Below are 16,105 nucleotides of genomic sequence, written 5' to 3' on the forward strand. Positions count from 1 at the left end.
TGTGTCCGGGTGGATCCTGCTCATCTGACATGATCCAAACCCAACATGCTTACGGACCACATCTTTGTTAGATGCAGTGTTCTGCTATCTTGGAATCATTGAGTGGGACCAAGATTGTTGCCAGTTGTTCAGGCCATAATAGCTTCACCTCGTTGCTGTAGTGTGTCAAGTCAAGTCTTTCCAATTTTGTATTATTTGGATCAGTTTTATTTTTTTATGAAATAAGATTCATTGTCCCAATACCAGATTTCATATTGATATTATTTTATTACAAGATCGATACATTCAGTATAGAGACCAATTTGACATACTAAATATAGATATGCGCTCCATACTACATATTTGTTCAGTACCATGGTACGATACAATCATATGCACTGATACTAATTAGTATAGTAGATTGATGGTGGTGGTGGTGGTTATTATTGTTGTTGTTGAAAAAGCTTTCTCTTGTAATGAAACAAGAAGAGTTAGGGTGCGATGTTGATGCCAATAAAATCATCATTGTTGAGTTAAGAGTTGGCTCGAATCTGATTTTTGAGGAAGCACCAATGAAGAAGTGAACTAGTATCTTTAATTGCAAACTAGTTGAATTTCTCATAATTTTCTTGAGTGAAAGGGAGGGAAACTGTCAACATTGTATCACATGTATCCAGATTTTTTTGAAAATGCCTCACTAATTAAGAAATGAATCTGGAGCTGACGGAGAAGTGTAACCACTAAGAAACGTCCTAGTTTACTAGTGAAGAAATATTATTTTGAAATAGTTGAATTCATCATTCACGCAATCTAGGCTAGATACAGCCCAAAGCAAAATTTTGGTTATATAAAAACAGCCATTATATAATTTTAGATACAAGTAATTAATGTAAACCACAAGATAATCTATGTACATCATCAGACTTTGAATTGCTTCATGGCTGCTGGTTAATATTTACAAAGTTGTATTTTTGTAAGCCAAAAGACCAACAAGTTCTAAGAATAATAAAGTCAAACCATGAAAGAAAATTTTTGCCATGGGAAGAAAGATGTTGGTGTGTATTTTTTTTCTTCTCCTTTTTTTTTTGGGAGGGGGGGATAAAACGGGCTCATAAGTAGGTAAAAGAGGGCCATCCTTCCTATGATGGGTGGACCTAAACTCATAAAACTTCTGATGGAAATCAGAACTTTACTAGTTTGGTCAGCTAATTAACACTTTCGATAATTTTTAGTAGCCAAAGATTTATGTAAAAAAATAAAGACCTGATGCTGTTTATCTTGACCCAAGCACAGAACCCACTGGAGAGTGGAAGTGGTGGGCATCCTGTCTTGATGTTTGTCTCCAATAACAACTGTTTGATTAGCATTAGATCCACTTTTTCCCCATGAAAGGTCTATATCAAGTCCAACTGGAGGCCTATCAATCATTCATATCGTTAGAAGACCAGGACAATAAAACATTGGTGCCATTCCCAAGAATAGAGACGGATCGTGTCTCATTTTGGAGGTTATCTAAAGAAACAAAATGGCAGTTGGCAAATTAAAGAGAACTCCTGTTTGGGATCCAACATATCTGGTCTGATGCATATGAACTGCAACTTGACGTACACCTATGGAAAACTACGTGACCATATATGTTATTGATTGTTGGAGAATAATATAACCAGAAATTATATTAGTGATGATGTAGTTCTTGGAATAAGTTTTGAGTTGTGAGTATTGATGTAGGCTCCAAATTTCTTGAAGTAACGATGAATGAAGAATATCTACGATATAAGAATTCATTTGATTCGTGAAAAAAAAATTTTCTTTTAATTTTTTTTTAATTATTTTTTAAAAATAAAATTTTGATATATTTGATTGATCATAAAAAAAATAATTTATTACAGGGTGACTTATATTTGGTTGAGCATTCATATTACATAGAAAATTATGTAGAATATCTATTATATCTTTAATAGACAGAAGATCATACTTTTTGCTCTTAAATTTTATATAAATGATAATATTATATTTATATTAATATAGATATAATATTAATATATTATAATATAATATTAAATCAAAATAATTTATTATATTGATACAATATTATTATATATTAATATTATATTAATATAATATTAATATTTTGATATAATAAATTTATTAGTATAAATATAAATATAATATTATATTAATTTAAATACTAATATATTAATATAAATACTATATTAATATTAATAAAAATATTATATTAGTATAAATATTAAAATTTAATAAATATTATAATATTAATATCAATATTATATTATATTTATATAAATATTAAAATAATATTAAAATAATATTATATTAATTATCACTATTCAGTGTTTGATCCTAGCCGGCCATTGATATTTTATAAAATCTTAGTTATAAATCTTAGAAGGATATTTAAAAAAAAAAAAGAATATCATCACTTTCCATTCTATAAAAAATTTTAAAACATATCTCTTCCATGAATTTCTACTTTTCATGAAATGTACAAAGTATCTTTCCATATAAATTTTTTTTTTTATTCTCTCTTCTCTTAAAACTCTAACTAAACAAAAAGCTTCCTCTCTACTTCTCAAGAATTGCCTCTTCTTCCCTTCACTTTTCATGAACCTAATAGAGTAGGGACCTTATGGATAGTTTTGTATTATTATTTACTTACTCATACCTTCAGTGAACATAATTATGTATTAGATTGGTTGCTCAGTTCGGTTGGCTTTTTTTTTACTAGACCTAGTTTGGTTACTTGATTATTCCATTGAGTAATGATGTGGGCCCAACTTGATGCCTTTGTCTTCAATAGATGAATGAAAATTGCCGGCAAACTTTTATTATTTAAAGAGAAAAATGGGTGATTCATGTAAGAATGAAGGTCTATGAGCCGATGGAAGGCATGTTGGTGAAGTGCTAGAAATTTAATCTAAAATTTTGATGTTGTTTTTTTCTTTTTTTTTTTTTTAGATTTTTTTCCTTTTTTTACTTAAAAGGGTGCATGATCAGCCAAAGTTTTTCATATTTTTCAGTTTTTTTTGGATAGTTTTGGCTTAATCAATAATAAATTTCTTTTTCCTCCCAAATCATCCTTTTCTATTTAACAAAGTTGATTAAAAAAGAGAATTGAATGAATTTGTGTACTGGCATTCACCTAAAAAGAAAAGAGAGAGAGAGAGAGTTATATTTTCGCATTATAACTCTTTACAGTACAATAAGAAGCGTTACATTTTATACAAATATAGCTCTTTACATTACAAACTAAATGTTATACTTCTGAGGATATCAATATAAAATGATGACATTATCATTATTTATTTGAAACTGTTGCTTCTTAATGCTGTTGGTCAAAAATCTAATGGAGAGGTATTACTGTAAAAATAAAATTATCGAAAAGATAAAGATATAATTACTGTGCCTTGGTTATGTCACATTGCCAACTATATTATAGTCTTTAAGATGTTGTTCAAAATACTTTTACAATATTCTTAACTATATAATATTGCAAGTCATTTTGTCTTTTTTATACTAAGACTGGCTGCTATATCTTTCATCGCTATCATCAATAGCTATCAGTTTTTAACTGCTATGTGTCGCCACTATGACATTATGCTACTGTTATCTTTACACATGAATACTAAAGTTTACTCATTTTGGTCCTACATTGGACTAATGTCTTTTTTAATGTGCCATTCTTTACTGCATAAAGATACAATATGAGGATGGGGAAGTACAGAAAAAAAGAGAAAAAAAAAAACAAGCAAAACAAAAAGAAGAAAAAAAGGAAAATGAAGAGGAAAAAAAAAGAATGAAAAAGAAAATAGAAAAAAAGAAAATTTTTTACTAATCTTTGTTTGTTTTGGTTGCAGGTTTCATTATTAGTTGCCATCTTTTTCTATGATGTAAATGTATATTGCAATCCCTTTATTTACCTATTTGAATTTGGTTCTCTGCTATCATATGAATGGTATGTATAAGATATATGGAATTCTTGGTTTTATCAGCATACGTTGCACATTTTATCAGTCTTCAATAGGATACATATCAGCCTTCATCTGCAAACTATTATGTGCCTCTTACAGCAGAGTGGTGGGCTTTTCTGTTTTCTCTTGATAGTTTACTACTGCAAGAGCTCTTTTTCTCAAACTTCTTATGGGATTCTGAAGTTTATAGTGCCAGCATCTTCCACTATCCATCCAGATTACTTCAGCTGCAGGGGAAAGTATATAGATTCTATGTTTGTGAGGAAAAATCTTTTGAGGAACTTGGTTGCCGGCTTATTTCCTATGCATCTACTATTTTGCATAGCAAGTTCAAGTTGGTACACACTGTGCTCAAATTTAATCAGCTTGGAAGGATGTTTGTGCACAAACTTTTGATTCCTTTATATTTCATGTTATATATGTAACTTTTAAAACAGGTTTCTTGTTCTATATTCCCAATGTATCAGAACAAGTTCGCTATTTGAGTTGTGTGCCCACTGTCCTTTTTACTTTGCATATGGAGCCATAATATATGCTGTATGCTTTATGTTGGTGTAATATAATCCTGTTTCTTACCAAAAAAAAAAAAGAAAGAAGACAAATATACAAGAGTAAATATGTAATAAAACGCTTACATATAGTGTGTCTATATATACACAAAAATAAAACTATGGGAAGAATCCTTTACTTGTAGGGCCACGTTGTGATGGAACTTGCTAGGTGAACAGGTACCTCCCCCTTTTCCCATTACAATAGTATAGATTAATATTGTGGCTCACTCAGAAATCTTTTCTAGCAACAAAGTTTTCCTTCCCTCCCCGGCCCAACCACTTCACTTGCACCAATGGGAGCACGCTACTACAAAGAAGAGTAGGAAAACGAAGGGAGTTTATATAGAATACCCCTCTTGCCAGCTTGGTAAAGCAGGCTAGGCTACTTTTCCTACAGGCAATTCAACTTTAGTGTCTGAAAGAGGATTCCAACCCATGGAAGTGATATCTCACTATGGGAGCTTTTGCTTTGTAAGCACATGTATTTTGGAAGCATGTAGGCAAAGTTCCAAAGCCATAAAACATGGAATATGTCCTTCTGAGCTTAGATTAGATTGCACCAGGCCCCTATCTTTTTTTTTTTTTGGGTACAGACCAGGCCTGTCTTGATGAGCTGATCTTTCTTGCATCTTGGCTGACTTGGAAATTGTTGTTTACAATTTATAATGTTTTCTGCTACAGATCAACCAGGTTTGCCTAGTGGTCTGTAGGGAGGTATGAGGTTGATGTAAAGAACAAATACAACTAAAAATTGATGATTGGTGAACTGGAAAAAGATACCAATATTTAATAGCCGATAGGTTAGTTATTGGTAATGAATGTATCGAGTAATGGAGGGCTTTCCTAGTTTTCAGCTGCTTAAGTATGACTTCTTGTAGGTGTTGTACCCTGACATGATCATTGTGACCTTAGGTTAGGTTTGCAGCATTTAGTTTGCATCACCTAGAATTATATATGCATTTTTATTATTTTGGGAATGTGGTTGGAGATACAGCAACCCCCCTCTCCTTCCTTCTCTCTTTCCTTCTCTAGGAACAAAAGACAAATCAACCTTTTCATTGATCTTTGAAATAATTAGAAATAAGTAGAGGAACTAGAATAACCTTAAGGGTGAATGAACTAAAATCATTATCGCACTTCTGAAAAATAATTACTATTCATATGTAAATGATTTTCTATTTACTTGTAATATATAGCCACTGGCTCCTCAACTTTGCCAAAAAAATTATTATTACAACAAAAATGAAACTAATCATTCAACATGCAATGAACAACCATCCAAAAAAGATTGAAGTTGCTATAGTCAAACTTACAAACTGGTATTCAAACAATCACTGCAAATCTAAGGCATCCATTAAAGTTTTGGAGTATAATTTGTACTATAATTACTAAATTCCAACTCTACACAACTCCGTTTACCTGCAGCCACCAAGTATTGCTTTACCACAATGTCTCATGAAATAAGTCCATATGAAAGAAAATAAATCCCCATCTCTTCTGGCTATTTAAGTTCTCATTAATGTATAATTTATGATTGTGATATGACATTTTAATGCTAATATCATATAATACGTGAAAAATATAAATAATAAGCTATATATGTTAGATCTCTATTCAAGATTTTCTACTTTATCTGCATGACTCAACTAACTATTACAAAAAAAGGATGCCTGGAGCAATAATTGATATCTTTGTTTTTTTATCTTTACTATAATCTTTATAATGTACAATCGCTGTTGTAGTTGAATAAATGATCATAATGACCATATAATTACATGTAGATGATCACTTTCATCATTGACTATATGTTTTGCTCTACAGCCTTCTTCTCATTCATTGATTCCAGAGTTATATTACTTTTAATGAATCTATCTTTTTATTTTTTTCCAAAATTAGTTTTATCTAGATGATTTTTATAGTGTTGGTTGCTACATATGCGCATGCGTATATTGGTTAAATACATATATAGATCTTTTGATTAAACTGATTGGTCCATAATGGGTAGAGTAGTCTCCTAAATTACTTATTGATAACTTTTCTTAAAAGAAAGGAAAAGAGATTTTTTTGCAAATATAATTAATTAGGTCCAAATATTTTGAGATACACCACCCAAATCTCGAATTCAAAATTCCTAATCGCTCTTCAAGTTGGTAGGCATACAAGTGACTGCTGATCAAATCTCACTTTCACCAAGACTGAGGGGTTAGGGAAATTATGGGAGCGCTATGCATGTTACCCAAAAAAATAGGAAAAAAAAAACTTCAGAATCCTGATTGTGCCTGGCCCACTAATTTAGTCTATCTTTATTATGCATGAGCAGCCAAGTATACACAACCTAGTGGAAAAAAAAAATAAAAATCAAGCATATTAGAAATTCTAAAATCAGACCCTTAAGAAGCCAAGCCAATAACAAGATATATTCATTTTATATATTTACTTGCCTTAATTTTAGAGGCAATGATCTTATATCAAAATCGAATAGTTCATTAAATCCAAATTTGTCTTAATCCAAATATTTTCTCCAACTTGTTATATTGAAATGAAATAGTTCATTGAATCTAATTAGTTTCTAATCTAGGCATTTCTCCAACATCCTATACATACTTATAACCATTCATGAAAATCCTACAAGGTCCCTTATTTGGTGGACACTTTTTCCTTATTAGATTGAAATTCAATTAGACTTTTCTCTCTTCATAAAGCTTTCATAAGCTGATGCTACAGAAACTATTAACTCATTATGGAGATCGTCACTTAAACCTCTTCTCCAAGCTGAACAATGTTACATGCATCTCATACTTGATGCTTTGAGTTAAGGTAATTTATAAGAGTATCAAGTAGGCTCCAAATCTTATATCATACGTTTACAGAAAGGTTAAAGGATTTCAGAAGTTAATGCCTTATATTCTTCTACATCACTTTCATCATTGAATGCCATATATCAGAAAAACCATCCATGCGGAGAAAGCTCATGGAGCCGGAGGCAAAGGTTATTGAAAGAAAACATAATTGAGAGCTTGGATGAATGTTGATTGTGAGTAATTAATTATTTTTCTTGAGAAAACAAGGGAGATCTATCCATACTATATGACTACCAAGGTCCAAATTCTTGGATATGCACTACGTACCCAGCACTCAACCTAGATCCTTTTGGGTGGCCTAGTTCACAAATGAATTGTTTATTATTAGTACCTATAACATTTATCAACCAGAGCAAATATCACGACGTACATACGTGCAATGTCAGGGAATTACAAGACGATTTTTGCTCCCTTAAGCAGGATAAGAGTCCAAAAATCCCTGTACTTCCTCCAAGAAGAAAAAAGTTGTTATTTTAGCAACATAATATTTAAGTTACTTTACCAACCAAATGCAAAAGAGGGTACATGGAATTGCCATGGAACTAAAAGAGGGTGAACAACTATACCTGAAACGAACTTCAGTATGAGTGGCTTAGTGAGGTGGAGCCGTCATCCTTGTCCAAACTTCATGCACACTTTCAAGTTGATATATTAATATACATTGACTATTCCAACTATCTAAGATGTTTGTCAACCTCTACATTTCAATTGCTTTGGCTCCCCGCAAGATCATGAGCAAGCTACAAAGAGAATATGGGGTCATATTGCAGTAGGTCATCATATGTCCTCTGAGGGTACAGTTTGAAAGTTAAATAAACTACGCATCCTCAATTCCATACTTAAAAAGGTCCCGTGATTCTCAAATGTTATCTTTAGTCTACACAAAATTAAAAAATATGGCCTTATGAGCCCAGCTGGTAGGAAACAACACGAAAAAAAGATTATCAAATGTTAGAACCATGCAATTAGGCGCACTAACAACCTATGTCGTACCTTTGTTTTTCTTTTTGGTAGAAACCTATGTCGTACTTCAACATGAATATATTAAAGTTACATGTCCCTTGGGATATGATGAGACAAAACTTATAATATTTTCTGTACCAAAAAAAAATCTAAAAAAAGGAAGATATATAAAATAACTTGCACTTTTTCTACGCAATTGAGATAGATAAAGGTACTCAACAACCGCAAAGAGAGTGCCTTGCAAACTTCTTATGCCAAAAAATTGTCACCCGGCTTTACTAACAGCTTTCCTCTCTCTCTCTCTCTCTCTGAGACTTATGGGAGAAATGCTTCATTTGACAAAATATAGGATGCTGTAACTCGAGAGAAGAAGACAAAATATTTATGCTACCACCATCTAATAAACTTCGAAGCCAATCATCCCACCTTCAACTTTGCTGTCCTGCTCGACAAAAACAAGCAATCTGGGCCTCCACAACTCTTCTAGCTGACTAAAATTATGGGACTAAACCTCCCTCCTCGCAGGAGACATCCTTCCTTCCAGGGAACAGCTCGCATTCATGCACTAGATCCGCTCACCTAGAACTCCCAGGCTCCCTCCCTTTCCTTATCTGGTAGTCTAATCCCCCAAGCTCATAGCCACCCTCTGATGCCTGATGGCCCTTTTTTCTTCTAGCAGAGTCCCACGGGAAGAGGAAGCTAGAAGCAGCCACAAGGCTTTCATGACCGGGGCGCCAAAGAAAACCCAGAAGACCCCCACCAAGAGCCCGCATCACATTAGTGGGCCCCACTATGGTGGGTCTTGATTGGGTGACCGAAATTCTGGTCCGGCTTTTCCACGGGACCACCCCTCCATCGGTGTCTCGGATCCACAGCCTCTCGTCCAATCGCTCTTAGTTTGACCCTGGGCCGGAGAATTTCCCGGGGTTGGACCACTTGCACCGGCACCCGTTTATAATTATCATATTCCCATGGACCAAGCCACATGGGCAATCCCTGGGCTCCACGGACCGAGACCAGCCTTATTCAACGACCGCTTCACACTAAGTTGTACCTGAGAATCCGCCAAAGATCGCACCCATCCCATCCTCTCTCTACCCCCATCCCTCCTCCGAACTTAATAAAGGAGACGAAGTTGTCGGGCCAAGGAGGGGGTCAACGCTGTGGAGTCGTCGTGGAGGACTCACAGGGCTTCTTCCACGGGGAGGTCGGAGGCTTGGAGAAAGACGGCGTCTCAAAGAAGCTAAGGGAACGGTGGAACAAAAGGAAGAAGAGAGCACGCAGTCTCCGTCGTGTTCATTAAAGGCCATCATCTTTCTTCTCCTGCTCTTCTCCTTCTTCTTCTCTATTTAAGTTGTGTGGGACTGGTCTCGGGACTGAGCAGAGATGAGGAAGTGGACAAAACTCGAACAGCTACCATCTGGGTATTTAATGGCGAGGAGCTGCACCCACTTACTCATAGAAGGTGATATTATAGTAGTATTTAATGCATCCCAGGTGTAGCTCGAGGCCGTCGATGGGTATTAATGCATACAACCTCAGATACCATGCCAGTGAAGATGGAGAGAGAAGCGGGGGGAGAGGGGGAGAGAGAGAGAGAGAGAGAGAGGGAGGGAGGGAGTTCGCGTGATTCTAATCAATGGCCAATGTAACTACCCATTTATGGCAGCAAGTAAAACCAGAAAGCTGGAGATCATCTCAACGTTAGATGAGAGAAAAGGGGTGATTAAAGAAGATGGAATGAGAGGCCAAGGAAAGAGAGGAAGAGAATATTTGAGAAGGAATTCGAGTCTGTTCATTCAATTCCTCTCCTATGGAATCTCATTCACTGCTGCAATTCTCTTCGCAACCACCTAAATCTCAAGGTCTCATTAACTATGAAGAAAGGCAAAAGAGTGGAAAGGGAGAGAGTAAAGCCTGTGAAAGCCTTGCTTTCCTCAAACCGACAACAACACAAGAGATTAGCACGCAAACAACGCAACAAAGAACAGATGTAGTCGGAAATGCAGGTAGAGCATTGCATGGAGGACACGTTTCGAGTCTCCTAAAACAGCTCGTGGAACTATTGTCGTTCTTAAGGGATACATCCAAAGCATCAGAAGATAAGCTAGAGAAGAAAGTAAAGAAAGAAAAGGGAAGGGAATCCAACAGTACCGATCACAACCCACCCATTCCCCAAGAAACCACTATCTATTTCGCATACACAATCTTCTCTCTTCCCTCGCTCCCTCCCTCTCCTGCATCCATCTTCATTAGTACCCCACTCCAAGTGTTAACCACATCATCCAGCACCACCAAATTAATAAGTAAAAGCCCATCAGCTCCACAGCTTCCCATGCACCCCCACCCACCACTCTCCACATCACCAAGATCATATTCATCGAAACCATCAGCAACCAGTCTGCCCCCCACCATTCCCATCCCATCCTCCAAGAACATAAAATCAAAAAGATAGAGGGGAAGAAGAACTCGAAATGGCAGTACAGCTAGATTTAAAGAGGAGGATATAATTAAAGCAGTTCCCAGCTAGAGAGAAGAAGATAAGCAGCATAGCCTAGGAATACAGATAGAAAGAAGCAAAGAAGCAAAGATAAGTAAGAAACCCTAACTCCCACCCGACCCCTTCTCTAAGAGCAGTGTGGTGGGTGTGGCGAAGGAGCTAGGGTTTCTTACCGAGGGTGTGCTTGTTGTTGTGCATCCAGACCTTGAGCACGTGGCGCTTGATGCCCGCCTCGTTGCAGAACTGCTGCACCGCCGCCTCGTCGTGCTTCTGGATCCGCCACCCTACCCTTTCCGCGAACGCCAGCATCTTATCCTTCTGCTCCTGCGTGAACTTGGTCCTGAAACGCTTCTTCCCCGACCCCGACGCCCCCCCTCCGCCGCTGACGCCGATGCCTCCGCCGCCTATCATCGGGTTCGAAATATCCTCCTGATCGTCCCTGCTGTGCCCCCCGCCGCCGGAAGTCGATGGCAGAGCCAGCGGCGGAGGGCGGTGCTGCTGCTGCGCGGCCGCTGCCGCCGCCGCCGCCATGTGGTGGTGCGGGTGCAGGTACGCCGCCGGCGTCCGGTAGTAGGGGGAGAACTGGGGGTGGTACTCCGCCCCGATCGCGCCGGCTCCAACGGTGCTGGCACCCTCCACCTCCTTCCGGTGGAAGTTCCGGTGGCAGCCGCAGGCAGCGCAGCGGAGCGCGTCCAATGTCCCCTCCTCGCCGGCCGCCATGAACTCCCCGCATCCGTCGACCGCGTGGCCTCCGATACTCACGGCGTGGTTCTTGAGGCACTCTCTATACCTCCCTCCGCCTCCCCCACCGCTCACCTTCCGGTTACTCGACCCCGCCGCCGCCCCCGCTGATACCATCCCCCCTTCCCCTCCTCCTCCTCCTCCGCCGGCGACTTTCCCTCCTCCAGCGGCGCCTCTCCCGGAATTCCCCAGCGGGGGCTCGTAGCCGGAGCCCACGGGCAGCCCGATCTCCTCCTCCGGGTCGTCGTGGTCGTCGAAGTCCATCTCCGCATCTGTCTCCCGGCGATCCCCAGTCAGATCTCGGGATCGACAGCGGACCCTTCTCCTCTCCCACCCCTCCTCCCCTCCTCCTCTCTATCTCTCTCTTTCTTTTCCTTAACTCTCGAGCTTAGCTTAGCTTAGGGACAGGAGATAAGAGAAAGAGGAGAGTGTAGACACCATCAATTCACACACCGCCTGCGAGCTTTGTGATGATACAGCTCTCTCTCTCTCTCTCTCGCTCGCTCGCTCGCTCCCCGCCCCTCCGTCTTCTGAAAGCTCCCCCCTTTCTCCTTTCTCTCCCTCCCTCTCTCCCTCCCTCTGTACTCGCTATCTCTTGTGCTTTCAGTCGCTGCCGGCCTCGTCCACCGGCTACACCCGGTAGCTTAAGCTCTCCACTAAACCGGCCCCTCTCCCTCTTCTTAAACCCCCACCAGGTTGCTACCTTGTTGGGTTTTTACCGTTTTACTCCCCGGGGTGAATAGCAAAAGCGTCGCGTCAACGTGAAATGACCCGGTGAAAATATTAGACAAAACTATGCATAATTCCAGACAATTTTAGCTTCCTTTTCATTCTCTTTTTAAAGTTTGACAGGAAGTCTCAATTTCAATAATTCCTGTATACCCTAAAGACAGACCTTCTGCGTCCATACACCCAGCTTTTTCTAAAGAAAATTACGGTCGTAATTTTTCTAGTCAAGTCTTTGACTGCATGCCTTCAGTTAATACAAGAAAAATAGTTATTTGGAATAAAAATATTAAGTAATAATCATAAAAGATGAATGTAGTTTGAGATTTTAATGCAAAAGAAATTACCTAAACATGCATGACTGTCTTCGTTATATATATATATAATTAAGGATTACTATAACAAATACTAGATAAATAATAATTATTCATGCTTTATTAGAAATTTAGTAATTCCAATATTTTATTCAGAAAAATAACCCAACTGGTTCGGATTGTAGTTTCTATGAGCCATCAGAATCCTGTCACTGTTCTCCAGTAATCCTGCTTTTTTTTTTTGTGTGTGTGTGTGTTGATAAATATGCTGCCAACTTGGACCACCAAAACTGTTAAGAGGGACGTTATGTCATGATAACGTCTGTTATTTTAGACCAAGCTTTTCCAGGTTTGACGGTCTGGGCATAATAAAGGAAAGGAGGGAAAAAAAAAAAAAACTTTGAATGTTCCTACGTCTTTGCTGCACAAGAGACACCCACCCGAAGATTAACATGGAGAGCGGAAAACGAAGAGAAAAAACTAGGGAAAAGTAAATTAAATGGTCCATTTAAGGCACCCTGAGCTACCTGCGTCCCTTCTCAGACATGCGTGACGCCCCTCCAGCGTCAACACCCATTTAATAAGGCCATGAAAACACTCCCCTCATCTCGTCATCATTCCGTCTTTTCTTATTTATTGTTTCTGCTATTATTGAGCCGTTAACAAATAAATATATGTGACGGAACCCACACCGTTACGGCTCCATTTATACCATCCCAACGCTCCAAGGACGCCAATCTTGTGGCGATGACCGGTCTACGTAATTAAACGCTTAAGAGAGGAAAGAACAAAAGATAACACAATTATATGAGGTTTCTAATAGCGAGAAAAATGATACGGATGTTGGGAACATCCCAGGATTCTTTTGATGATCTTCATCAAACAAGACACACCATATATAATATAAAAAATTATCTTATTTGACAGCTATCAAATACTGTGCGGCAGATCCATACTCATTGGGTGTTTCAACCTTAGAATTAAGTTAGAAAATGATGATCTCTTAAGAAAATTTGGACCATACCATATCGACAAAATGTCAAGACAAAGCCTTATCTTTGTTAAAAGCCTTATCTCGGTAAAAGCTATTAGGAACCACAGATTTGTTTTCCTGCCAATCTAATATGGTCCATACAATCCGTTCTCGCGGTTGCGTCTGAATCCAGGTGCCCTAATTTGGCCGTTTCTTTACTCGCTTGTCGGTGTTCGGTGCAAGTATGGATCTGATAGAGATGTGTGCAATTTGACCTTGGAATTAGTTCACTTGTTCATTAAGAGTTGTCAGAGTATAAGCTATTAATTGTGTCTCAGCTAATCCTAATTTGTGTCTTTTCTGCAAGCCTGTATGTTTATAAACGACAAGAATTTTTGTTGTGGATTTCATTTGTTCCAAGTAGCAGCATCATGCAACCGCTTTTTATATAGCACCACATGTACTTATGTTAGCTTGATTGTAAGACACGTGTCCAATACATACCAAAGAAGAGATAAGAAAAAGATAATAGTAGCTGCTTCCAGGCATGTAAGACACCTTGCAGGTGACACTAATACCTGCGGCGCCGAATAGCCTGGTCAACACTTATCGTATAGCTCTATGTATTCCTTCAAATATATTCTAATAGAAATATTGTACTAGTTAAATAGAAACGCAAATTTGTAACTGAAGAGATACGCTGCATCTTGTTACTTGGATGGAAGCGGCTGGAGCCAAAAAAGAGTGACTAGATGATGAACAAGCAAACAGAGGAGACTGAGAATAATAAAACCAATCTATTTCCAGGTGTGAGGGTGGTCATGAGAAGGGGAGGGAAGCAAGCCGTCTGTCTACAAACAGCAAGCAGCTTTGAGCTTCGAGTCTCAAGTGGTTATTGGTCAAAACGAAGTGAGGGGGCCCCACATGAAAGGGTTATATACACGACCATGAACGGTTGGAATTGGAAGCTGGTTGGTGTTCGAGAGGGTAGAGGCGAGGGGAGGTCGAGGAAGACAAGGGCAGGGGGCGGGGTCATGTGAGCGGGGCCAGGAGGCCGTCCGCGTCGCACTGACGCGACGCTCTGACACCGTACGTCAGGCCTGTCAGCTGGCAGGAAACCGCGGGGTTGGCATAGGAGAGGGAGAGAAAAATGAGCTGAATGAATAATGTTTTTTCTAGAGAGGGAAAGAGAAGTTTACTTACACCCCACAAAGATAGATAGATAGAGAGAGAGAGACAGAGAGGAACGGAGGGGGAGGGAGAGAGAAGGACAAAGGACTGCAGCGATGCAGTGGTGCAGAGGGAGACACTGTAGCAGCAGCAGCAGAATGCTCACGCTTTCTAATTCTAAGTCCACAAGCAACCCTGGAAGATCCAAGCAAATGGTTCAATTATGATCCCGTTACGTTATGTCGTTCTAACGACCGTTTCGTTTTGCTCTCATAACCCCGTTTGATCCCCTCTATTCTGTGTCTGAATCTGTTTAATAGAGAGAGAGAGTGGGAGGAGAGAGAGACTGAGTGAGGGTTTTGCGGGGAAAAGGATGTTGGATGTTGACAAGACGATAAAAAGGTCGGGCCGACCGTGATTTCCATTTCTATTCCTTGCAGGCTTTTCTCCCTTTTTCTTTTATTTTTTTTTTCTCTGTTTTAGAGCTGCCTTGCTACCTCTTTCTTTCTCTGCCCCGCATTCCTCTCACTTCTTGCACCAGATCACCTCCCACCAGACCATTCTAAATCTTTCCCCATGTTGTTTTTCTTTAATTAAATATAGCTAGTATGCATATTATATATAATATATATATCTCTTGTGTATGTTACTAAATGGCGTGGTGTTCTCTTATATGGTAGCGTGGGGAAAGAAAGAGGTATGGGGTGATGAGGTGATGGACCACACCCCACAAGAAATGGGGTTCGTTTGGATCGATGATTCCTCAACAGTGGTAGGAAGGAGAAGGTGTCGAGTGTGGACTGACATTCCCACCAAGTGATGAGAGAGAAAGAGTGTTGTGTGCTAGGAGGAGGGGGGGGGGGGGGGGGGTGGAGAGAGAGAGGTGGGGATAAAAGGCTTCCTCCTTTGTCCCCTAACTCTCCTTCCATCATTGTCTTTGTTCCTCTTTTCCCTCTCTCTTTCACTGTTGCCTGTATGTTTCATTTCTCCATACACTACCATCACCACACCACACATGACCCCCGGCCCCGGCCCAAAAGACTCCAAAAGAAACAAAACAACAAGGTATGGAGTAGAAAAGAGCACCCTTGTGCTTGTGGTTCGAGTAAAGTTTGAAGACAGCAATGGACCGTGTACTGTGGAGTGAGTGAGAGAGACCAATATAGAGAGAGATTGAGAGAGAGCGAGCCAGTTATGATCTTTCTTTGGTATCATGATTAGTCACTTCCCAGCCTGTTTGGCTTGACACGTTAGCCCAATCCTTTTCCCCCTATCCCACCAACAGACCCAATCACTGGTGTACCCTCCCCTCCTTGCCCAAAAACAAAGGACTTTGGT

The 16,105-nt window shown here is 39.1% G+C and overlaps 1 protein-coding gene across 1 annotated transcript; it reads right to left on the reverse strand.

The window, feature by feature from the left end:
- Positions 1–7,635: 7,635 nt before the first annotated feature.
- On the reverse strand, positions 7,636–12,237 carry LOC140854038 (zinc-finger homeodomain protein 2-like). The gene is made up of 2 exons (XM_073249360.1): positions 11,048–12,237; positions 7,636–8,120 (listed from the first exon to the last, which is right to left on the reverse strand). The coding sequence occupies exons 1-2, from the start codon at positions 11,846–11,848 to the stop codon at positions 8,085–8,087; spliced, it is 837 nt and encodes a 278-aa protein (XP_073105461.1). The 5' UTR covers positions 11,849–12,237; the 3' UTR covers positions 7,636–8,084.
- Positions 12,238–16,105: the final 3,868 nt, after the last annotated feature.

The sequence above is a fragment of the Elaeis guineensis genome, chromosome 15 (genome assembly GCF_000442705.2).
Source record: "Elaeis guineensis isolate ETL-2024a chromosome 15, EG11, whole genome shotgun sequence".
NCBI lineage: Eukaryota > Viridiplantae > Streptophyta > Magnoliopsida > Arecales > Arecaceae > Elaeis > Elaeis guineensis.